General features: G+C 42.9%; 1 protein-coding gene across 2 annotated transcripts in view; it reads left to right on the forward strand.

Annotated features, from left to right (window-relative positions):
- Positions 1-19,190: 19,190 nt before the first annotated feature.
- The window catches only part of SLC44A1 (solute carrier family 44 member 1), a 95,661-nt gene continuing 89,434 nt past the window's right edge, over positions 19,191-25,417 (forward strand). The window contains exon 1 of one of the 2 annotated variants that reach the window (XM_044443951.1): positions 19,191-19,358. In XM_044443951.1, the coding sequence (XP_044299886.1) occupies positions 19,329-19,358 (30 nt within the window). In that variant the 5' untranslated portion in view covers positions 19,191-19,328. The remainder of the gene's footprint in view (positions 19,359-25,417) is intronic. The other variant, XM_044443952.1, reaches the window with a different exon arrangement.

Genomic DNA, 25,417 nt, shown 5'->3' on the forward strand with positions numbered 1-25,417 from the left:
ACTTTCCACCAAAAAATCAAATTAGACTAACAATAAAACACATTCAAATACAATAAATTCAGAACAATTACAAAATAGAAACAGCACTCATCAAGCAGATGCACTTACTGACCGAAGACCTTCTTGAATGAAGTGGCCTTTGCTAGCTGTTGGAAGGAGAGTTGAGTGGGAACAAACCCAACTGCTTTTGGAGGGAGTTCCTTAGCCTGGAGGCTGCCACTGAAAAAGCCCTGCCTTACATTGGCACCAAACACACTCCTGATGGTGGTGATACTGAAAGACAGGCATCTTCAGAAGATCTTAAGAATTGTCTGTGCAGGAATGAAGTGTGCACTGGAAAGCAAGCTTTCACTTGCCATTGTGAAATGTGCAAAAGAATTCTAAATAGGTTATTTTAATAGGTGAATTCTTGATTTTTATTTTTTTATTTTTATGCTATTCAATGCTACTGCCAATATGTTTCAAAATGCTGGATATTGATATAAACTAAATTTTAATTGGCCCATGTTTTATCTTTGGCGTTTTATATAATACATATTTTATTTATTGCTTTATTCCTATTTGGTTTATTTTGTTCTAATTGATTTTGGTAGTTTACTTAGGGTTGTCATTGTTATTTGGCTCTTGTAATTGTGAGTTGTTGTATTGTGTATTGCATGGTTTACTATGCCATTTATGGATTTTATCATGATGTAAGCCACCCAGAGAGCCTACGGCTAGTAGGGTGGCATATAAATTGAATGAATGAATAAATGAATGAATGAATGAGTTGGTGCCAGTAGCCTTGGAACACCGAAGCTATAGTGCTAATTTATAAGCATCGTATTTATGTCTCAGAGTGCTCAGCTCCTTCTGCAGCTTGGCAGCCCTCCTGGGTGCTTGATGAGTAGGAGTGTCCAAGCAGGGCCTCTAAAGGCTCTGGGCTGCCTGCAGAGCCTTTATCAGAGGCAGCATGCCTGTGGGGAGAGTTGTGGGGGAACATGAGCAGAAAGGGCCTGTTGCATGCATCTTCTGCTTGTGGGCTTCCCATAGGCAACACGTTAGACACTGTGAGGACAAAACACTAGACTGAATGGATCCATGATCCAATCCCACATGGCTCTTGTTAAGTTCGGAGATCCAGTGGAGAGGCCTGCTATGCTAAAGGAGTGACTAACTCTGTGTGTGTGTGTGTGTGTGTGTGTGGAGGGGGGGCTTTTCCCACCATCCCACACCTATAATGGGGATTTCTACAACTGTTCCCCTTTGCCCTCCTCCAGAGAGAGGGGTGGGAGGAGACACATAAACCGTTGAGGTGTTCTCCGTTCAGAAAGTGGCAGCCTTTGTTGTCTACCTATGAAACGCTGCACCTGAAAACTTGCAGCGGAGGGGCCATTCCTCAGAGAAACACCTGCCTTGCAAAGATATACATAAGGGCACTGACAGCATGGGGGCTGACCTGCCAGCCTTTTAGTCACTGACAGGCAACTCTGCAGAGAGAAGAAATGGCCTGAAGAAGACGAGGTTGCATGTCAGCAACTTCTGCCTGCAAATGGGCACTGAAGAACGGTTTGCCAGATGGGAGCTTCAGATTCCTGGAAGCTTTTCTCATTCGCTCACTAGCCCCCTGGTCTGAGAATTGATTAACATGCCAGTGAAGTCATCCAAGCTGAGCACTCAATGAAAAGGACATCATTTGCAGTCGATGGAAATTTATGCCTCCCTCCTTTTCGGATCCTCTCGCACCCGTGCTGTGCTTGTGCTTGTATTGTCTTATGTTGCTGGTTACCAAGAATCCCGTGGGGAGAACAAACAGGCAGGTGGAGAGGGCACAGCTGTGACTGCTGTTACAGGGAAACGGAGGCTGTTTTTCTGGCGGTTTGGAGCACTTTCTGGAAACCAAAACGCTTAGGTTAAAATGATTTGTTTCTGCAATCATGCCTCTGGCTGCCTTCCAACTAGAGAGTGGCTTCAGGAGCATGAAACTGTTCCTCTCATTCTGCTGAGAGCTAGCTGGATTGATGGTCTGCAGCTCAGCATTGACATACAAGACCAATTTAAACATAAATAAGGCTTGCTGCATTTCTGCAGTTGGAGTTATGCCTCTCATGCGTCATGATAGGATGGCCAAAGGCTTGAAGAGATGATAATGGCCACAATCCAGGCAAAGTTAAGCACTCGATTCTCTCTCTTCTTTGATTTCAATGGCATGTGCACAGTTCAGTCCTATGAGTGTCTGCTCAGACAGAAGCCCAATTCAGTTTAATAGGATTTATTTCCACTCCCTTAAGCACAGGCTGACATTTCTCCCCAGAATGGCAACTTAAGAACTGCCAAAAAGTGTCCCTTGTTCTTCGGGTGCTGTTGATGGCCACGTCTTCTCTTTGGGACATCTTTAAATAGGGATTGGATGGCCCTTTGAACAGTATGCAGTCCTTCAAACACTTTGAAATAAAGGAGAGTCTGTCCTTCTGGCAGGGGACTTTCTTCTGAAAAGAAGATACATGACCATCTTCTATTCTCCCATAGAAAGCAATTGGTTTTAAAAAGTGCTTATTTTGCCTGGACTGTGCCCAGTATGTTTATGCTACAGCTGGTGCTACAGTAGAGATAGGTCTGCTTGAATAGCAGGTTTGTTAAATCTCAGTATTTTCCCTATTCAACTCAAAGAAAATGTTCAATGTCTTCAACAGTGTGTTATGCTTATGATATGTGATAAGATACACTTTTGCTGATGAGCTCAGCCCTTTGATGTGTCAGATACATTCAGGATGGACATTCAGAGAAGACTCTGGTAACCAACCGGACAAGGTTTCAACGCCTTGTATAGAAAAGAGGATTTCAGCAGCTTTCCCCTCATCATACAGCAACAGTCCCTTGCCGAGAAACCTTTGTGTACAAAATCAGAAAATGTGTTAGGTCATTACGGACAGCCACTGGCCACATGGGTCAGAGGCACACAAAGTCTCCAAAGCAGATCCGAAGGGATGAAGGAAGAGCTCGGGCTTCATACTGGCAGTGGTGATAACACTGCCTCAATAGCACAGCTCATTCCTTACATCAGTTTTCCCAAACCTGATACACATAAGATGGTTTGGATGACAATGCTCACCATTCCCAACCCTCTGGCCATTCCAGCTGGGGCTGATGGGAGTTTAATCCCAAAGCATCTAGAGAGAACCACATTGTGGGGAGCTGTCTTAGATGCTCTTCTCACCTCTATATCTACAAGGCCCTATCTTGACGATCCCGAGCATCATCTGTTGTGAGCCTTCCTTACTTTAGCAGAGGGAAGTTGTAAAACAGCAACAGGACTTATGCAAAGGTACCTCAAAGATGGATACTGAGCAGGTTTCACATGTAATGCACTTGTGTATCAAGCAATGCCATCAACACAGGTTCATGATTACAGATGAAACTTACAGCATTGTCATCTCATCCCTGCCCATCCCATTCTTTCATCCATTCATCCATTTTACATTTGTATGTTGCTTTCCATTTATGGAAAAGTCTGGTGCCTCTTCTGTCAGAGGGATGGTATGTCTACGTTGAGTTTCAGCATGAACCTGGAAGGTGCTATCCGTGATGCTGGACCTAGTCTCAGGATGAGGTTCAGCACCATGGACAACTCCTTAAACACATTGCCTGAAACCCGGTGTGCACATGCAGGCCCTCTGAAATTGGAGCCAGCCTCAGGCCCTCAAAGCTACTCCCATCGATACAAATTAGGAGTGGGCAACTTGTGGTCCTTCTGGTAATTTGGCCTACAACTTCCATCAGCCTTAGCCACCATGGCCAATGCTGAAGGATAATGGGAGTTGAAGGCCAAAGCATTTGGAGATCCACCAGCTGCCCATTCCTGATATAATTCAGAAGTAGAATAGTGAGTTAAAATGAAGGCCTTCAAGCACTCATAATAAAGCAGAAATGTTAATGCAATGCTTTTCAGTGGAGAATTGGAGGACATTTACATATTTGCCTGAGAGCGTCAAGAGCTGTACATCTGTGTGTGACCTGGTCCAACATCTTTCTGGCCATGCTGTTTAGGAAAGTGATTAGTTGGTATCGAAACAAAGCTACTTCTGCATTCATGGAAAGTGCTTCCAAGAATGCGAACTGGGCCTGCTGATTTTTGCCTTAGGTGCCCTCTCTTGATTTTTTTCCCCACCCCCCTTTCCCATCACCTGCTCCCTGGTCCATTGCACTGGAGAGGCCAGGGATGGAACTTGGCAGCTTCGGCATCCAAGTGCTTTCCAGTTTGCATACAAAACACCTTTGGATAGGAGCCACACTCTGTGCAGCTTATGTTGTTAGTGCTGCTAGCTTTCCACCTGTTGTGCACTGTACAATTTATGAGGCCTTCTCAGAAATTCATAAATATTGATTTCTTGCTGTACCTTTTTATATTTTCAGCAAAATCCATACTGTCTCATTAGTATTGTGTCTGCATGACCATTCTCTTTAAAATGCTGCATTCATCTCTCTATTAAAAGTTGACCATAAATTCTGTTATGCAGTAGATTCTGATCCCTTCATCTTGGAGTCGGCAATTTCCCCTGGGTCAATGGCTGCATAGGGTGGGTGGGGCCTGCACACCTACACACAGGCACGTATTGCACTCAGACATGCACAAACATGCACACTCATTTTGTTGAATCCTTTGGCAGACCCCTGCCAAACTTCACCCAGAGGATGGCCTACTAGGGCTGGAGCCCCAGAGCTTTCATTTGGAGCCTTGACTCTCTGGCAGGCCCTTTGCCACACCACCTGCTGCACATGAGCATGTGCTGAAATGATGGTCCAGAGGCCCAGATGATCTTTGTTGCACCTGATCCCTTTGGATTAGTTGGCTTTTTGCCCTCCTGCTGTGCCTGCTTTGACTCTTTCTGTCTGAGCTTTTTTCCTCTGAAATCAAATGCCCTCTTCTATGTCCATGCAGGCCCTTTTACAAACACAGGGTCCTTTGAACCAACATTTGAGAGACTTTATCTGCAAATTAGCTTTTGCAAATTTGTGCTTTTCTTTTGGTACTGTGGGTCCAAGTCCTGGGCCTTTTTGGTACCTAGCATGGCTCCCATTCATCCCAGTGATATGGAGTAGCATTGCTAAGATAAGGCAAGATTAGAGCCTTCTTCTCAATTTCAGCCAGTCTCAGCCACCTCACAGCCACAGGGAGAAGGCTTAATTTTCTCCATCCTGGCAATTCCAGCCCAGTTCTCCAGCTCACTCTTTTCCCAGACTGCTGCTGTAATTTGCTATCACCCAGCAGTACTGCAGATGAACCACAGGAAGAGGGACTGTATGCAACTCATGGTGGGTTTCCCAGCTGTCCTTTAACCCTTGTCCAGAGAGAAGAACAATCATTTGATCTAGAGCCATCTGCTCTTTATACAGGGAACAACAAGGCAAGGGGACTCATGATTAGGGTTGCCAAATGGTAATGCAGCTATTCGTTATTAGCATTTCCCCTGCTCCTCTAATCTGCCTCCTCATACAATTTCTGCAGGAACTCCATAAGGGAAAAGGAGGGGATGAAAGGAAAAAGGAGTGAGAGACATCCTTTACCTTCTGCTGATATGACTGTTTATCCTGAGGAGGGTGGATGCATCTTATTCTGGTGTTTCTGCTCCAACCATTGTGCTTTGGGGGACCCTGCTAGGAGACTAACCTAGTGATAGAGTCTGGCCTCCTGTTGGCCTTGCTCTTTGCTTTGATGGCACTCTCAAATCCCTTCATCACATTAGGATGTGCATTCGAGAGGGGTTGGTCAAAAAGTAACAACAAATATTTCATGAAGGAAAGATTCTTGACCTAATTTAAGAATTCCACATGTCATTGGTTGTGAAAGGTTTGTGCTGAGAAGTGGATTGTTGTAATATATTCAACCATGTGGCAAGTAAGTATAGAAGTTTCAAGGTTATATGCTCAGAAAGCTACTTGAGTAACAACTTGTGAGTATGTGTTAGTAGGTAGAAGCTTGCAGATGGTAAGAATTATGTGTACTGCAAGAAAACAGGGAAAATGTAACATAAGAAAAAAACAAAACAATTAAAATCAATCTATGCTCAATAATTCCCTGAGATAAGCAATTATGTGAGATAAACAAGAATAAATCTGTTCACTGTCTGTCTTGAAAATGTTTTCGAAGTGCATAAAATTGTTGCATAGTAAAAGTTGGATTTTTCATTTTTTGAATACAGATATTTTGCATTAAAGATGAGGTTAACCCCCCTCTTCTTTTCCCCATATGCAACAAGCCCTATTTGACTCTCCATCTGCCACAGGGATGGAAACCTTCCAGCCCCAATGGCAATACATTTGGCGTATCAGTTCAGGATCTTCTCAGACTTACCATCTGGGCTGTCACTGGCTTCTCCCCCATCTGTATTCTTCTAGAAAGCTTTACAATGCAGCAGAAAGTCCAGATAGTTGAAATTTTTCCCTGGTCTCTGTCCTCTAAGCTTGTAAATTCTCATAGCATCTTCCATTGATTTTGTAAAGGATAAAGCACTCCAATTGAAGGGAATCTCCATTAGTGTCTGTAAAATGGCTGTGAGCACCCCAATGTGCTGACTTGCACACTTTTCACTAGGTTTTCTTGGCATCAGCTCCGTGATAGCTTCCATGTGCAGACAGCCACACAGCCTTTAAACACAGGCACACAGAAACAAAGATCATGGCCAAACCTGGACTAGTTGGTCTGCTAAGAGAGGCCCTGGAATAAGTCCAGCAACTACACTTCGATCAATTCCCCATGGGATCTTAGGACCCCAGTATGGGTCAGTAAACATCCACATGCGATGACAGAAGCTAGAAATGCCAGCTCTTGAGAAGTTGCTATTGAGAAGCAATTATCAGCCTTTGTTCCACAGTGGGAGAAATGCAGATTGACTGGTTCTGCTGGGCCATGCTGTGATAACAGTAGTTATCCTAACACAGTGCTCAGGACAAGTTTGTGAGGAGTGGGAGGAGAAACGCTAACACAGAGCAGCAGTCCCAGGAATATAGCAGTGTGATTTTCTGCCAGCTTGCATTTTATGAAACCATTTACCTGGAAGACATGGAGCAAATTCTTAGTGGGACAGACTTTTGGATGTTAGAGAGAGAGCTAAAAGAGAAATGTGAACTGATTCTGCACCTGCAAAGTGACCAAGGATGAGCATACAATGCAAGCATTAAGTAAGCAACTGCACAGACTCCTCCCCATTTCTTTCAAATGTAATGCAATACATTCCATAAAAATTAGTAAATTTACATTCCATAAAAATTAGTAAATAAAAAACAATGTCTTTAAGGATGCAATCCTATGCATGTTTCAGCAGAGAAAAGACCTATGAGTTCTAGCATTTCCCATCCAGTATGGTTGTCTGGTGCATGCTGGAAACTGTAGGACTTCCTTCTGTCTCAATATGCATAAGGTTGTTCCTTAAATTAAATGTACAGAAGTCTCTAGAGCAGGATTCTCCAACCTGGTGCCCTCCAGACGAGAAGGATGAGAGTTGTAGTTCAATATGTCTGGAGGGTGTTAGGTTGCGGAAAGCTGCTCTTGGTCAAAAAGCTCCCCCACCACCCCCATTTAGTGTCTGCAAGAGCAGCAGACCCTATTCTTCTTGAAAGAGGAAAAAGGGCTTTGGGCTCTCAGAATTTCTCTTCTGATTGTAAGAGGCAAACTAGGTTTGATGGTGACAGACCCATTTGCCAGAATCGGTTCAGGCAAATATCTATGAAGTATGTGTGGTGGGCTGGGGAATTTGGGGGCAACGTAAAGCACAGCTTAGGATGCTTTGAGGATTGCCAAGTTTTACCCACATTTTTCCCCTAAACTGTTTCTCCTCCTAGCAGGGCTCTCTGTGCCAGAGTGATGACTCATTCAGATATGCGGCAAGAGATTTGGGCATGGCTTGATATGACCATTAATTAGTGCATTTATTTCTTGAAGCACACTTGCCATTCTTGTCTTGTGCTGGCAGCCATTTTTATCAAGAGCTTGGCACTTAATCATAAATAATAGAAACCTCATGAAGTCCCAGAATCTTGTGCTACCCTGGAGTGGGGTGGGGTGGGTGGGGGGACAAAAATGGAGAGCTTGAAGCTTTTTCTCTTCTCTTATATACCAAAATTCTGTCCTTTGACCGAGGGCCCAAAAACTTGTGAAGCTTCTCTGCATGGCACATGGGGGAAAAAAATCACAATTCTGTGGGACACCCCCCAGCTCTGGTCCCCAAAATGTTCATTAAATTTCTCCTTCCTAGACACCAGGATTCTTCGACTGTTATTCTGCACTATCTCACCCTCCTGTAACTCAGGACAATGCAGGACAATGAAGAAGACAGATACAGGCCAGGATAGACTCTTTAATTCCCTAGATGTCAGACTCCTAAAGGCAACACTTTCTACATGTATTTTTTAAATCCGTCCTTGGTCTATTGGATGCTGTGGGCATTTGTGGATGCCTTCTGTAACACGGGTAGACCGGTTGTCTTTCATCAGGGCTGGCCTGATCCCTGGGCAAGCAGAGGTAGGAGATGTTGATGGAGGGGTTCATGGTAGCAGCCCTCTGGCCACCCTTCTCCATTAGAGGGCAGCACTGTGTGTTCCAGCCAGACTGTTTTGCACCCCTATTCTAGCCTCCTGCCCTCAAGACACGTGTGGCAAGGATGCTATCCCATCTCCAGTGTCAAAGTAAGGCTTAGCTGCCAGTCTGGCTGGCTTTTTTTTAGGTGAAATGGGGACAGGGGTGGCACTAACCCTGCTTTTCAGAGAAAGGAAGAGACAACAGTTCTGTGCATGTTTTGCATGCAGATGGCCTCAGGTTCAACCCTTGGCATCTCTATTTAAAAAGTATTTTGGGCAGCTGGACAGGGCAAGATCTCAGCTTGACCTGCTGGGGAGCTGCTGCCCTTCAGAGTAGGCAGTGCTGAGTGAATGGATCAAAGATCTCGAAGCTGGAGCCAGTTTTGGATTGCTCTTGGGCAAGGCAGCCAAAATGGGGCCCCTCCCTCAGTGAGGCCACCAGTGGCCCTTCCTGCTTCTCCTCACCTCCACTTGAATGCTTGACAGGGAGGGAGCCTGTGGGTGAGGAGGCTGATGTCTGGGCCAGAGTGAGATGCAGATGCACAAGGAGGAGGTGATGGTAGAGAAGAAGCAACTCCCAGACACTCTAGTCCTCGTCTTCCTTGGATGACGGCCCTGGTTGATCTGACCTGGTAATAGAAAGCATCATATATGAGGTGGTGTGAATCAAATAAGTAGCCTCAGACAGGTTTACTAAGAAAGTAGTTTCTAATTCAGCAGGCAAAAAGCTGCTGCTTTCATTGGCCAGGCAGTGATACAGAAAAGAGGATGTGGCCTGTGCTTCTTCTCTTTTCCTCTCCTTGGTGAATTCCACGCAGCTGCATGTGTGCAGCTTCTCACTGCTGGAAATACCCAAATCAGTCTTGGTCTCTGGTGTAGCTAATAAAAAGGAAAAGAAATGACTCCATCAAGAGGAGCCATTTATTTTCCAGGGCTGTGGGCACAGGGGCCTGGATATCACTCTGCCTCCACACTTGCCCTCCACTGCGAACGTGGAATTTGCTGTGATGAATGCCACCTTCTGCGATGTTAAGAGCATGAAGTGGTACATTGTGTCTCTTCACAGCTGCTTGTCCCCTCTTCCCTAAGAAAACAAATGACAGCTCCCTTTAGTGTCATCCTTTTTACTTTTCTTTCTGTTGTTTTTTTTAAATGACTTTTCTCTCAGAGATTTATTGCAAGAGCTTTGCAAGAGATTTGTAGCAAGTAGTGCTCAGCCTGTAGTCTTACATCCTTACTCAGTGCCACAACCATAATTCTCCCAGAGTGGAATGATAGAAGATCACAATGGCTAATAATGTATTATGATGATACTGTCTGAGCAAGAAAGATTGCACTCAATTTTTCGGCATCTCATTTGGGTTACATAAAACTTTCCTTGCAAAGCTGAAACAAATGGTGTTTTCCTGGTTGTGAAACGTAAGCCCAAGTAAATTAAGTCACAACAAATAAATTAAAATAATACAGCTTTCCTGTCATCTCGAGCATGTATTTGCCCAAGATTGAATTTTACAAGGAGCTGCAAATAGGAGGATTTAAATTTATTATTATTACTAGGAGACAGACCCAGCTTTGTGCAGGTTGGAATAGCCCACAGCTTCGAGACAGCAAAGCCTTCAAGCAAAGTTATTCATCTGTCAGAGCTGGATATATTATACCCGCCTCTGAGTTAAGCCATACTCTCTGATACCCCTAATCATGTCCCCTGTTGCAGTGCACCCCATACACCTGTAAGGGTGGGAGTCTGTCTACTCCACCCCCCTGGGGTTGCCTCACAGCTACGTTGCGGGGGGCGGGGGCAAACATGTAACTCTGTCCTTTGCCCTGCTAATCTCCCTTAGCCTCAGTATGTATTGGCTGGGAAACCACGTGCTGGTTAAGTTAGGCTACCCTTAGTGGCAGAAGATGTTACTGCATGTTTCAATAAAAACGAATGAATGCTTTTTAAGAACAAAATAATCCCAAAGTTTACAACCACAACTATACATTTCCTTAGTATGCATGCCCCATTTAAGGTGCCTCTTGGTATTATGGCAAAGATGGACATATAGACAGACAGGCAAACATTCCTCAGAATTGTTTATTCAGTCCATTTCAGAAGGAACGATGACAAAATATCTTGCAGATACTTGGACGGCTGTACTCTCTTTGGCATGTCTGAAGTAAAGGGGATGGGTGGGTGCTGAGGCCTGATTTTAGGCAGTGGCAACTTTAGGGATTTTCTTTTTTAATTGAAAAGGTAAGGAGGTAGGATCCTTCCTCCAGTTAGGATTCCAGAATCTCTTCTAGTTCTTACACTAAGGAATGTTTCCATGTTCTTAAAAGTAAATCAAAGTAAGTCATGCTGATTACTAAGAAAAAATATCAAAGTTGTAGTCAGGAAATACCTTTATTAGGACCAACCAAACAAGCACACAACTGAGGACAAACTTTTGGGATCTCTGTTTCATCAGGCAAAAGGTTACGAAAAGCAGGATGGGGGAGAGGAAGAGTAGGGCAGGAGAAGAACTGACTTGATGTCATGGTTTTCAAGTATGGAGACCCAATATGTAACAGAGGAAGAGTAACAGACTGAAATGGGTCAGGCTGTACGAGGCTTCATGCAGGTTTCCGGTTACACTAGTGTGGGCAACCTGTGACCCTCCAGGGGTTTTGGCCTACAACTCCCATTGGCTGTCCTAGCTATGGCTGAGTTATATGCCAAAAATTTCTGGATTGCCACAAAGTGCACACTTGCGGGTTATACCTTGGACTGTTGATTGTTCATTCTTAAAATATGAAATCCAGTTATTACTTAGATTGGTCTACAGCCTTAGGCAACACAGGTTTGGGCAGCTGTTGTATATGCCAGATAATCTGGCTGAGATCAGGTAAGAACACTGTCAATATAAGAATAAGTCAGGGCAAGAGTTGTGACTTGGGGTATAAATGAGCAGGTCCAGATAATATAAATAATCATGTTGAATGCACAGTGTAGTAATTTCATTATACAAGGAAAAACAGGTATATTCTTGAGTTGCTCTCTTTAAGGAATGATTACATGATATTTGTGTTCGATATTTTAGCCTACATTGTGCCCATATGGCTTCTCATATGGAAACAGACTTGGCCACCTGCATAAATCCAGGGACCAGGAGTCGAGATGTTACTTATGTTTGCCCCTCTTTGTGGGTTACGTTATTGGTGCTATTTTGGGTAGTGGGTATTTTGATCCAGAAAAACTCCATGGTATGCTAGAACCAATATATATGGAATACACATTTCTCCAGTAAATCAGCAGTGACAGTAAAATTGCTGTAAAAAATTACTTGGTGGAGGTGTATACAAGCGAAAGAAAGAAAAAGAAAGAAAGAAAGAAAGAAAGAAAGAAAGAAAGAAAGAAAGAAAGAAAGAAAGAACAGTGCATTGATCAAATGAGAGTTGTCCAGGGATTGTGGATTTACAATCTGAATCAAAACTAATTGAAGACCCAGTGAACCATAGGTAGTGTTCACTGGTTTGAATTGATCTGCTTGTGCACTAGGAACATGTGAACAGGAGGAAAATTTATATCCTGCAATTGCTATAGGCATTCCAGTGAATACTTGTCTGCAGGGATTGCTGCCCCCTTTTATGTGATCCTGAATTAATGGAATACATTGTCTGAATTTAAAGTCATACTGAGCAGTTAAAGCCAATGCATTGTGTATGACTCGCCAATCTCTTCCCACTCTGTGATTCAGAACAGGAGTAGTCAGCTCAGGCTAATACAGAAACAAGACTGGATTTGCTTAATGACTATTTGCTTTGCTTTACTGTATCATGTAATCTGTTTGAGATCTATCCTTGAGGATGTCATGTCTTGACTATCCACTTTAAAGGCCTTGCTGGTCATTCCACCAAAAGATTGCCAGGTAATACCTAGACAGCAGGCCTTCTCCGTGGTAGCACCCATGCTGAAAATCCCTTCCCCATGCAGTCTGAAAAGCAGAAAATGTGGCATGTTCCAAACACTCCAGGAAAACACATTTGTTCACCCAAGTTTTCGCTGGCTTGTAATTATAATTAATTATGCTGCTCCATCTTATTGTCCTTATATCACTCTGTACTATTATTATAAATGGAAGTTTTCAATAATGTATTTTAAATGTAATTTTAATGTGAACCGCTTAGGGATTTATATATTAAGCGGCGTAGAAAAATCACTAACAAATAAATAAATAAAATCCTTGTTTTTGTAATGCTTTGCAAGTAATTGCTTTAATTTTACATAGGTAATTAATCAGAAAGGGAGGAGTTACCATGAGTTAGTGAGTTGTAGTACAGAACTTGGAAGAGGAACTTGAAGGGGAAAGAAGTACAGTGCATGTGGGAGAGAGCTGGAGAGGATGAAAAGGGGGATTTACTGATTTGAATGAATATAATGCCATGCTTCATGCTATAGGGCAGCTTCTGCTTTTCCCAGATATCACACATCCTGTGTACCATGTAAAAAAAGCCACAAAATAATATCAAGTTAGCATGATGTCATCAGACAATTTTAGTAAGAACAGGGAGTGCTCAAAGAGATTGATTGCAAAAGGAGGAGGAACAATGATCAAGCTAAGATAAAACAGTCCAACAGTATCTCTTCCACACCCAACCTTCATCAAGGCTTCCTTGGTCAGTCACTTCCAAGATTAGTGTGCTTTTATCACTGATGAAACCTTGTTCCAGATCAACTGAAGCAGTTCTTGCGGGGGTTTTTTCTGTTCAAAGATCAGGGGACCAACCATCCCTGCTGTTGGAGATATACTTTAGGTTGTTCAAGAGCAATAGTGGTGTAGTGTAAGTAGGGTGTTGAACTGGGAGTCAAGAAATCTGGGTTCTGTCTCCACTTGGTCGTGAAACTCACTGGGTGACTATGGGCCAGGCACTCACTCTCAGCCTAACCTGTCTCACAGGGCTAAATATGGAGAGCAGGAGGACCATGTCAGCCACCTTGCAAAGAAAAAAAGGAAGGATATAATTGTGATGAGGACAATGACAATGATATAGAATCCCATGTTATCGGATTGATGCTTCTGGCCAAAGTGATTGTCTGTAATGAACCTGGGAGTCTAAAGAAATGTCTCCTCTCCCCTACTCATATGCTTAGGTCATCTTCAGAGGCCCTCTTCCAGATACACCTACCAAGGAAAGTTTGCTAGGTGGGTGACTTCTCAATTGTGGCATCCGATGCATGGAATGCCCTCCCTAGGAGGCTTACCTGAAGCCTATATTGAAATCTTTTTGACACCTTCCTTTTTCTCCCAGGTATTTTAGATTTTATGGCTGTTTTATCTATTTCCTATTCCTGTGCTGGTTTTTTATTATATTTTTAATTTCTGTAATTCTCCTTGAAAATATTAGTTACTGGGTGGATTAAAAATATAATTAATGAATACACACTTCAGAATTTGTAGCAATTGCATCGCAGGCTAGAATTGAGCTGTATCAATTCCTTTTTGTACTCTGACTTTCTCTTCCAGATTACATAGTCTGGTTAACCCTTATGCTGACCCAGGTTAGTGGTTACCTATTTAAACACAAAACTAGCTTCCATGGCTTTCAAAAGTGTGCTTTTTATACTATGTTTGTTTATTTTTTTAAGAATAGGATCTGGGGTGCATCTGTTTCAAACCAGGTTTATTCGTGTTGGATAATTCATTTGATAATTGAGTATTTTCAGGTTCACAATACAGCACACAATTTGTGCCAAACCTTTTGCTTCTGGACCCCCACCCCAAGCTGGTTTGTCCTTCTGTTTTCTTGAATAAAAATAGCTGGGAAGGACTTGAGGGCACAGGAGGAAGGCAAGTTCTTTTCTCTTGCTGCCCGCACACACAATACTTATCAAATTTGACACATGAAAGGCACTTTATCACCCTTCCAGAGTTTGGTTTCTCTGGCTTGCTGGCACATCATCTCTGCACCAGATAGGGTGTCCGTAAAATCTAACCTGTTGTTTAGCAACTGGAGAAAAAAATGGAAACTGATCCAACTAGTTCATTCAAGCTGATGAGATTAAGGCAACCAGTAGTCAATGGGTATGACCATGTGAAGCATGTTAATGCACCAGTAGGACAAATGCAGATACTTTAGTGGATAAAATGATGATGGGATCCATCTCTTGTGCAGCTAGCAAGATGTGCCGGTTCCATATCTTATGCTTACTGTGTTACATGCAATTTAGGCACATACATTTTGAAAATATTGATTGGAGGAGAAACACTCAATTTTGAGAAAAGGCGTTAGGGCTAATTTTGGAGAGGTGAAGCCACTTGCTATTAGCACCTAAGACTTCTTCATGATTCATCACTCACATGCAAATCTGTTCCATTTAGGATGACTGTAAAATGATTCATCTTATCATCTGGCTTGTCTACACTTCCAACTGGTCTGTATTTATAGAAAGGCTATAATAATATCAGTCTGTCTTCTTGTTTGGATTAAGTGTGTTTCTGTTAAGTTTGATTGAGGTATGCTGACACTGAGACAAATCAAAGAATTATCCCATAATCACTAAGCAAGTCCTGAACCATCCACTAGCAAGAAACAAGCAAGCAGGCTCAGGCTCTGCAGAACCTGGTAGCGCTTCAAGGGGTATTGCTTTGCCATTGTCCAGAATCCTTTTACGTTTTTGAGTACTAGGGCTCACAACAGCTTTACCCATTGGCTGAGAGCTGGCACACATTTAAAGGGGCATCATCCTGGCTTGAGCCTTGCTCTGCATTATTGGATGAATTCCAGGTACACCTTCAGTCTTCTCAGTTGAGTGTTCACAGAGGACCTTGGGTGGTGAGGCTGTAGAACTACAGACTCCAGATTCCAGTTTATCTTTTCATCTTGAGGCTAAATAAGGCACTGAGGCTGCAGTTCTAAACATGCTTACAGGGCTAAGCCACACTGAGCACAGTACAACTTATTCTCAAGAAAGCTTGCACAGGATGATGGTATAAGTCCTTTGCTTCAGGGTGTCCTGTAAAGTGCTTTCCCTGGAGGCAGGCTGAAGAAGACAGGTCAGGCTTTTAAGTTTTCAGCCATTTGCTCTTCATCCTAGGAACAGCCATTGAGGATCAATTATTTCCTTTTGCTCCAGGATCTCAAGTGTAATCTGATACCTGCCACACCTAGCAATGGCTAATTCACCCAGTCTACACTCTCTATCCTGACACTGGGTTTATAATGCAGACCTCAAGGTCACAATATCTTGCCTAAATTTTGGACTTTTTTGCTTCTTTCCTGCTTGGAAAATTTGCACACTTTTCTATAATATTTTGGTTGGTCCTAATAAAGGTGTTGCCCAGCTGTAGGTTCGTGAGCAGCATAGCTATTTTTGCTATTTAGTAAGCAACAGTGCAATACCATTATAAAGCCAGCCAAAACTCACAAAAGATGAACAAGGTTTTGAGAAATCCTCCTCTCTTCATCAGATAAAATGTTACACAGGGCAGGGTGGAGAGTAAGAGGGGAAAAAAGAGGCTGTCTTGAGGTGGATTGCAGAAGGAAGTATCTGCAGACATTCAAAGAATGTCCTCTGTAAGGATGGACTTCTCCAGCACTGCAGAGTTTCTCTCTTTCTTCTATTGATAAAAGGAACCTATGTGTTTCAACTCAAATACAGACATTTTCTGAATAAAAGCAGGATTTTATAGTTTCATAATTTGGGGATGATTGCTTTTCTTGCTCCTAGCAGTCCTAGGGACAGTTCTAGATTCAACCTGAAATCATCACATTGCCTGCCCTGTTATTTATTTATTCAATTTCTATCCTGCTTTCCCCTTACAAACTCAAAGTGGCTTATATCATTCTCTCCTCCTCTCTATCTTATCCCCACAACAACAACCCTGTGAGGTAGGTTGGGCTGAGAATCTATGGCTGGCCCAAAGTCACCCAGTTGGCTCCATGGCTGAACAGGGAATAGAATCCAGGATGCCTGAAGTCCCAGCTCTTAACCACTACACTACACTGACTCTCACTGAATGGCCACAGTCCATCCCCCACCCATGTAAAGGCTGTGATCAAGCAGATAAAGCAGACACCATAACTTTATCAAGCTGAGGGTTTTTTTTCCTCTCCCTTTGTCTGGAGGGACTTCCTGAGAACCAAGCTGAAGAGAATGTTTGAGAAAAGATGGTGGGGAGTTTCCAAGACAATGCTGAAGAACTGAGAGATAAAGGAAGTGATCCCATGGCCCCTAGATAGCATCTGAGAGGCCACAGGATTTTGGATTTCCAGCTCTGAGTCAGACATCATGCTCCAACCTTAGAGCACGGAACTGGACCCTGACCCCACTCCCCTACCTGTTGCAGCCAGGATGGTGCTGGGTGCCTCTCCAAGATTGGACAGACAACCCCAGAGAGAAGTAAAAAGTGTTTCATTAGGCAGGGAGGATATCCGAGTCCAAATTAGGGGCTATCCAAGAATACCTTTTGACTACTAATGCTAGAAGCCCACTTCATGACACTTCATGGGGGTAATAATTATGTACCCCCCCCCCCACCAAACTATAGAAGTTAGCAGAGTGGAGAGCAGGAACATTCCAGCTCACGCCTCTGTAGCCTGGTCTGCTGGCCTGAGAAGTTCTAAGCACTTGCCTGTGGATAATTCATAGCACATCCTATGATATCTGTTCAGAAAAGGAGCCCAAATGAGTTCAGTGGGACATATACAGTATCTAATTCAGTGTAGACAGAATTGCAGAGTCTCTGACTTCCTTCCCTTTCTTCTTTGTTGCCTTTTACACCTGGAACTGCTTCCCAGATTTGTGATGCTGCCTCTCCCTTTCTTTTTAAGTCCCTTCCCAAACCTACACTTTCCATTGAGCAACTTCTTCCTCTCTATACAGTGGTGAAACTAAGCTTAAGTAGTTGTAAGCAAAATACATACAAAATACATTCTTTCCATTGATTCATGTGTCTATTTCTCTCCTCTTTGTGTTCATCTCTGTGCCACACACATTGATGGCACATAGATCTATCTATATAGGTACAGAAATAAATAATAGATGTGCTATAGCTGCGAGATAAGAAAAAGAAATTATCTGCCTCCTACTTAGGCTGAAGCCAGACAGCAATTTCAGAGCAGACCCACTGATCTCTGTAAGACTGGTTCTTCATGAATTTTTGACGGATGGTGGCAATGCAGGTTACAAAACAACCTCTGCCAAGAAGTCAATGCAGCACAACTAAAAAAATAATAACAGCAATTTCTACAATACATTTTATATCAGGCAGAATTTTATAACAGTGTAATTCAATATGCACATTATTATATCTACCATGTTCAAGGTGGGCAACTGAAGTTGAGGACTACTCCAATATCTTATTCTCCTATCCATAGCTTTGAGATATATGCACACGATTCAAAATAATGTGCCAAGGAGGTTTTGCAGTAGCATTTTGTTGCATATAATTACATTTCCTCATGTTTGGCATGTTCTAGGAAAAAGTGTCCTTATGCCACATAGCCACTGCACTTTTTCTAAGATTTTCCTGTTCACGTAGAAAAAATGTTTTGGAAGCTGAAACCATCTCTTCTTTTGAACTAGGAGTAAATTTTCAAGCTTTTTCTTGGCAATCCTGACAAGAACTTATTTTCTTTTTCAGAATAAGAAACTATAATATTGCTCTAGTACAGTAACCTCTGCCTAAAAAACAAATCGTGATTCCAGAATATTGGCAGATGCTCAAATTTTCATATGCTTGTGTGGTTCCCCTAGTGTGTTCCTTCTCCATTTCCAATCCCTCCAGTCACAACAGAGATTTAAAGGTTGTATACCTTGGAAACTGTATCATTTTGAAGGACAGGAAAGAGCATGGGACCTGGCCAAGGTCATGCAAGAATCTGACGACCAATAAAGATGATCAGCAGCGTAATCTTAACACATCTATTCAGAAATAAGCCCCCTTGATTTTAATAAGGCTTACTTCTATCATAGGTAGGTAAAGCTTAGGACAAAGAGAGAGAGAGAGAGAGAGAAATCCTACGTTAGCGTACTTTATATTTAGCTGCATCTTTCATCAGCCTCCTGCACTGAGGAAATAAACGGGGAGGTACATCCAAAAAGGGGGGGGAAACCCCCGAGGTGCGTCAAATTTAAACAAAATACCCCAGACACGCCGGAAGCGAGCCGGGCTTCTTTAACGTGCTGGACAGAGCCACGTACCATCTCCCTCACATTCCATTGCGGCGCTAGAAACGAGGCGCGCGCTCTTTTGCCCGCAGTGATTTCAGCGGGGGAGTCTCAGTGTGTGCTCCCCGTAATTCGGCTCGGCTGTTTTCCGCGTCCCCGAGAGGGACGGTTCCGAGGCTGTTTCTAGGTCGTGAGGCAGCCTGGTTGGTGGAACCGAGGCAAGGCGCGCTCAAGCCCGGCAGCAAGCTGGCTGCCCGCTGTTGCTACTGCTCGTCTCCTCTCCTCTCTTCCGCACCCGCCTTTCCCCGCTTGCGCCCAGCCCCGCCCTCAGGAACGGCGCGCGACGCTGGGATGCGGGAGGAGGGATGAGGAAGCCGCCGCCGCCGCCGCCTCAGTGAAGGGACGCGAGGCGCCGCTGCGGACACCGAGCGAGGGACCGAGCGAGCGGCACTCGCAGCGGCGCAGGCGACCCCCTCCTCGCCCCCCTCCTCCTCCTCCTCCTCCCTTCTCCGCCCCATCCCTTCCTCCCCCGCCGCCTTGCCGCCGCCGCCGCCGTCGCCCTGGGGCCGGGCGGGCAACCGGGAAATCGCGGCGCTTGGATGCCTGGAGCCCGCGGCAGAGACCCAGCCCCGAGCCCGCCATGGGCTGCTGCGGGAGCGCCGCCTCGCAGGTGAGGGGAAGGGGACCTGAGTGCGTGTAGAGTGGGGGTGAAGCGAGAGTGAGACCTCATCGTGCGAATGCCTCCCTGATAATACATTTTTCCGTTCCCCCTTCAGTTGTAGATTTACCTTTTCAGGTTGCGATTCTTCTCTTGCCGAGTTTTCTCCACTCCCTCCCATTTGCACCAATCGTACCTCTATCCCAGTGTACACCTTGGGATGTTTATATGTATTTCGCCCCCCCCCCCCCACCCTCCACACAAATACTGTCCTGAAGGAGATTGGAATAACTTGCGGAACCAAACCAAATTCGGTGGGGGGGGGGCGGGAGTGTTGAGCTCCCTAAACCCCATCCCCTTCCTCGTCTAATACCACCTTCACTCACTCCTATGCTCTGAACCGGCTCCCTGGTTTCAACCCAGAATATAATATAGCAGTGGGATTATCATCACTGTCACCTCAGCACCATCCTTCAATCATAAACAACCCGACCCTGATATTTTATTTTATAAATGTATGGTGTTGTAGCTGCTGCTTAAAAGGGCTTGAAGGAAAGGAAGAATCGAAAAAGTGTATGAAATACAGCAGAATTAAAAACAACGTTGCAAGGAGATCCCTGTTACATCTGCCTATTTCCAGTTATTGCTCCATGGGATTTTTTTTCCTTGGAGGGGTAACTGATAGGACAAAGAATACAACCACTTAGGTCCCAGCATCGTATGCTCATTGTGTGCCCAGTTTTCCCCATGCCCTTCCCTGAGCCTGTATCTGAACTTTTGTTGACCCACTGCTTGCCCGTCCTATCTCCAGTTCCTATAACCTGTGGGTTGCAGAATAGTGGTACCTCATCACATCCTTTGCCTGTGGAGAGCAAGCCAGTACTTCTCATCAGCAGCCTCTCTCACTGTTGGCATTCTTGCCAAACTCTACATATCTTTGCTACATATTAGTTGGTGCCTCCTGAGACCACTTTTGCCCCTCTTCTCCCTGTTCATCTCCTCAGCCATCAACTTAGGTTACTTTAATGCCTGTTGCCTTGCTCCCTGCAGTAACTGCCTGTGGTTTGTACTTTAAGAAAATCTGTTGTGTACTCTGTTGTTGGTTCTTCATCTGCTTCCATGTTCACCACTCCTTACTGCAGTGCTCTCCTATCTGTCTTCATATCGTTTATGCATAGTTATGTGTGTGTGTGTGTGTTTTTAAATCCCTTATTTATCACTCTCTACATGGTATGTACCACCTGTTTCATCTAAAGAGCTCAAGGTGGCCTATGTCAGCTTCTTCCATTTTGGCACACTCCACATGTTTGGGACTACAACCCCCATAATTCGTAGGCTGCGGTTTATGAGAGTTGTTGTCCTCAACATCTGGAGGGTGCCAGGTTGGGAAATGCTGGCCTATGTGGTATTATTCTGTGTTGTTTTTGCCACTGCCTGTGAGGTAGACTAGATTGAGGTACAGTTAATTGTCCAAGACCAACCAGTATTTTTCACATCAAGACAAAATGTTTCAGCTGCTATACCATACATCTGTTTACTGACATTTTGCATCCTGATTGCCTTTAACTGCTCTCTCTGAAGGCAAAAATTCCAGATTTCTCAATAAAGATGATTCCTTTAGATAATGTTGATAACAATTTTCTATACAAGATAAGAATGGTGGTGGAAAAGGGCTGTTTTTGTTCCATTGCATGCTTCATACTAAACAAATTATTCTTATCTGCATTGGTACTTGTGAAATCAAACTGTTAGAGAACACTAGTAGCTCTTCTGGGTGGAGTAATCTCAAGTAAGAGAGTTGGATTTTGCAGGTATGCTCCTGGATTCTCACAGCTATTTTTGCTGTGCTCTGGCCAGTTTTCAGACACACTGCATTCTTGAGCAATAGATGTGAAGTTTTCATTGTCTAATGATAGGCATGGTTAATTTGTTATAGTTGTGTTCAGATGACTTTCTGTCTTGCGTATGTCTGCATGAAAAAGAGGCAATTTGTCAGTGTATTGTGTTCTATCTCTCCCACTCTCCAAACTCATCTGTTCCTTTGGTAGAAGGATCTTTCTCTAGGCCAGAGCGGGAGAGAGAGATTTCAGTAGTCGGAGATAAGACTGATAGAATGCTGAATAATAGCAGCATGTTCATTTGTCTTGATGTGAACTTAAGAGTGCTGACTGAAATTTCCAGTAAATATTTATCAGTTAGAATTTATAATACCTGGTCTGTCAAAATTTGTGGTTACTATATAGGCATTTGGTGAAGACAGTGTTGTGACTATGTTATTTTTTGACCTCTGCATTGATCCATTTGTTTCAGTTTGGTCATGTGAGATTTGGTTTGTATATAACATTAAACCTGGGTTACTGTGAGTGAGCTAATGCCTGTGGCTTGATAGCTGCAGCTTGGCTGCAGGAGCTGCTAAACATCCAGAGATACAGCCCCTAGTTTACAACTCTTTCCTGCCAGGAAAGGTTAAAGCCCAAAATCTAGGTTTAAGTGTAATGTTAAGCAGCACTCTGTCTCTGGCTTGTTTAGCTGTTCCCACTGGTAGGAGGAGCCAGGCAGGAGAAAACTATCTTCTGGAATATTGTGTATGAACCTTGATGTTTAATCTTGAGGCTTGTCCCAAACTGTTTGCTGTGTGGATCTTCTTGTTTTGGATTCAAACAGCATCCATAGAAGAAACCATTTGCAAAAACACTGATTTGCTGCTCATCACATTCTTCCTGTTTCTCTTGCTTCTCTTGGTTTTAACCAATCTTCACAAATCTTTATTTGCCAGTTTTGTGTAGCAATCTTGCCAGATTCAAGCCATCTTAACTGACTCCACCCAGGACTCCAACTGGCTTGAAAAAATCAGTTTTTAACCACGGAACAAATTAGTCTGTTCTTGGCCTGCCATTGTCTTAACCATCTGTCATCTCAGAGGTCGATATCCTCAATTATACGCAAGACTGTACCTTCTCTCTTATCAATCTACTGGTCACGAAGGTCATCTGATAAGGCACTCATGGTGGTTCTGCATTTGCTTGAGATCTGTTTACAGTCCACGTGCAGCAGAGCTTTTACTTTTAGCTCTCTGGAATTCCCACCAGTTGATATCAGGCAAGCACCACATTGCTGTTTTCATCATTTGCTAAAGATTTTTTAAAAAAATATTTAAATGAAGCTTTCCTGAGTAAAACACCAGCCATGGTTTTATGTAATTTTTTAATTCTTTTTACCTTGACATGTTTTCTTTTCACTGTTCAGTACCCAGGGTTTATTTAATCACATAGAGGAATTTACGTTTCAACAGTTATCACATATTTGCCTTCCTTTGCACCATGTAGTGCCTGTCAGCCTTCACCTGTAAGAGCCTTGTAAAGTTATTTTTGGGATGACATCCTTTCTGTTGCGTGGCTGCTCTCTGATTATGAGACTGAGGGCCCCGTGACTTGGATTGTGTGGGCTGATCCTTGGCTTCAGCTGCAGTTGGACCATTATATGGCTTTTTGGTTCCATTCAGCTCCATAATTCCATATTTTTGAATCAACGCAATTGAAAAAAACTATGGCATAGGTTAGCCAGTTTTAACTGTATTCCTGATTAGTATGAGTTTAATACTAACTGTGAAAGATGTTCAGCTTGTGCTCTATGTTTTTAAATTCTTTTACATTGTTCATCAACATTTCAGACTTGTTCTGCAGGACTTTCTTCTTAGGTTGAATCTTTTAACTACCATTTGACTTGCTTATTATTGTTCCTTCTATCAAGTTGGTAGATTACGTTTTTCTAATTTTGACCATTACACTATTCACCATCATTACCACTACCTTTCTTTACATCTCCTCTATATATTTATTTGGAAAAATGTTTAAGTCAGCTTTGCAGCTTTTTTCAGGTATATTTTGTATTCTATTTGTATGTAGCTCAGGAGATCTGGATTCTAGTCTCCTGTCGTTGGGTGACTTTGAGCTAGTCTTCACAATCCTCCCTCACAGGGTTGTTATGAGGATAAAATGGAGAGGAGGAGCTGTTGTAAGTTGTCTTGGGTTACTTGCAAGAGGAAAAAGTTAGAATATATGGGTAACAGAACGTTTTATGTGAAGATTGTCTGCATTCCCACAACACTGCCACCCAAGGCTTGGATCTTCAGAATGGTGTCTGTGATACACTGCAGTGCCTTTTGGGTAATTAACCCATCATGGCCTGACTTGTCAAGCAAGCAGAATCTATAAGTGTCTTTTTCCTTTATGTCTTAAAACTTTCCTGGTTCTTCTAGCTACCTTGGTTTGAAAATGGCATGTGCACATTGTGTTTCATCCTTTTTCGTTTGGGAGCCCTCCTGAGCCATGTAATCTTTTCCGTTTGAACCTTTGTATGAAATTTTTATCTTAGTCATTTAGCTTAGTCTTAGCTTGATGACAACTTTGTCTGGTATGTTTTTAACAAGAGCCCATCTTTGATCTTCCCTCACTGGATTTTTTTCTGTAATCTTAAAATCTTCAGCTGTTGCTTGGATTATTTTAAATAACTTGTTTATAGGATGCTTCTCAAGTTTTTTTTAACATTTTCTTTGACTTAGCACTTTTCAATCCTACATAGCAATTAAAAAAATTACAGTGTCAATCTTCTGCTTATGGCCTCTTTGAATATGGAAATCACATATCTGGAAAAAAATTCACATATCTGAAAAAAATGAATTCTTTATTCATCTCTACCTGTAGCACGCTATTCTCTTCCTTTCCTGAAAATGACAATCACTTCACCTCTTGCATAAACATATCTATAATTACTGAAATGAGAGGTGACAAGACACTAGTCTGCCCAGAAGGTACAATCTTTACATTGAGAATAAATTGGTGGTGATTTGAAAACTTTCTATATGAATTAATTATATCACTGAGTGAGAGACATACCTTTTAAGAGGATAAAGTGGTAGAGTATAGATGTAAACTGTTCTGTTCATTCTTCCATGATAAACAGACACAAATTGCAGAGTTAGCAACTTCTTATGAGAAACTGTTTGGGGACAGAGGAGTATCAAAAAAAAATCTGTTTTGATTAGGACATGGTTTAATTCATTGCCACATTTCCTGAAGTGGACTGCCTTTCATGTCACATAATGTACTTATGTTTGTATTTTTACTGGCAATCGTATATGATAGAAATGTGTTCCAAGTTTACAAAGCAAAAGTACATCTTCTAATAGTTAAGATACAAATAATCTGTATGCATTCTTTTATTTATTTTATTTATTAGATGTATAATAATTTATATTCTTCCTTGAGAATGTCCTTGGAAGTGACAACTTACATTTTTTTGCAGCGTGGAGTCCTCTGGAGCATGGTAACATGCGAAATTGCCCCTTATATAGACTGACATAACTTGTTCGTTTAGGAATATAGCATCTATTTAGTAGATTCTATTGCCCGGAGACTATTGCCAAGGTCTTCAGCAGAGATCTTTCTAAGACCTTCTATTTGACATTCTTCTGACTGGAGATGCCAGCAACTGTATTTGGGGTCTTCTGCATGCAAAACATATGATCTACCATTGAATTACTCTTGCATCTCCCTTCAAAGTACTTCTGGGTTTTTTCTTCAAGCTAATTTGCATGGCCTAGTTCAGTGATGGTGAAGCTTTTAGAGACCGAGTGCCCAAACTGCAACCCAAAACCCACTTATTTATCGCAAAGTGCCAACACTGCAATAAAACCTGAATACTGAGGTTTTAGTTTAGAAAAAACAACTCACAGCCAGTTCAAGCAAATACATATATATCCTTGGCAGCGCACTGACTGGCCATTTGAAAGCTGGGACAAGTCACAGCTAATGAGTCACGGATTGTGACGTCATTGCCTGACGCCGCTACTCCTTTCCGAGCACGCACATGGCCCCTATGTACACTGTTATCCAATGCTCAGCTGCTGGGGCGATGCTGGAGTGACTCGGCTTGCGTGCCGACAGAGAGGGCTCTGCGTGCTGCGACACACGTGCCATAGGTTTGCCACCACTGGTCTAGTTTATACTACTGGCTACTTGTTTATGTACTACCTTCTGTGGTTGGTAACATGGGGTTTAGGAGAAAGTATA

Source organism: Varanus komodoensis, unplaced genomic scaffold (assembly GCF_004798865.1).
Source record: "Varanus komodoensis strain SLA01 unplaced genomic scaffold, ASM479886v1 scaffold43, whole genome shotgun sequence".
NCBI lineage: Eukaryota > Metazoa > Chordata > Lepidosauria > Squamata > Varanidae > Varanus > Varanus komodoensis.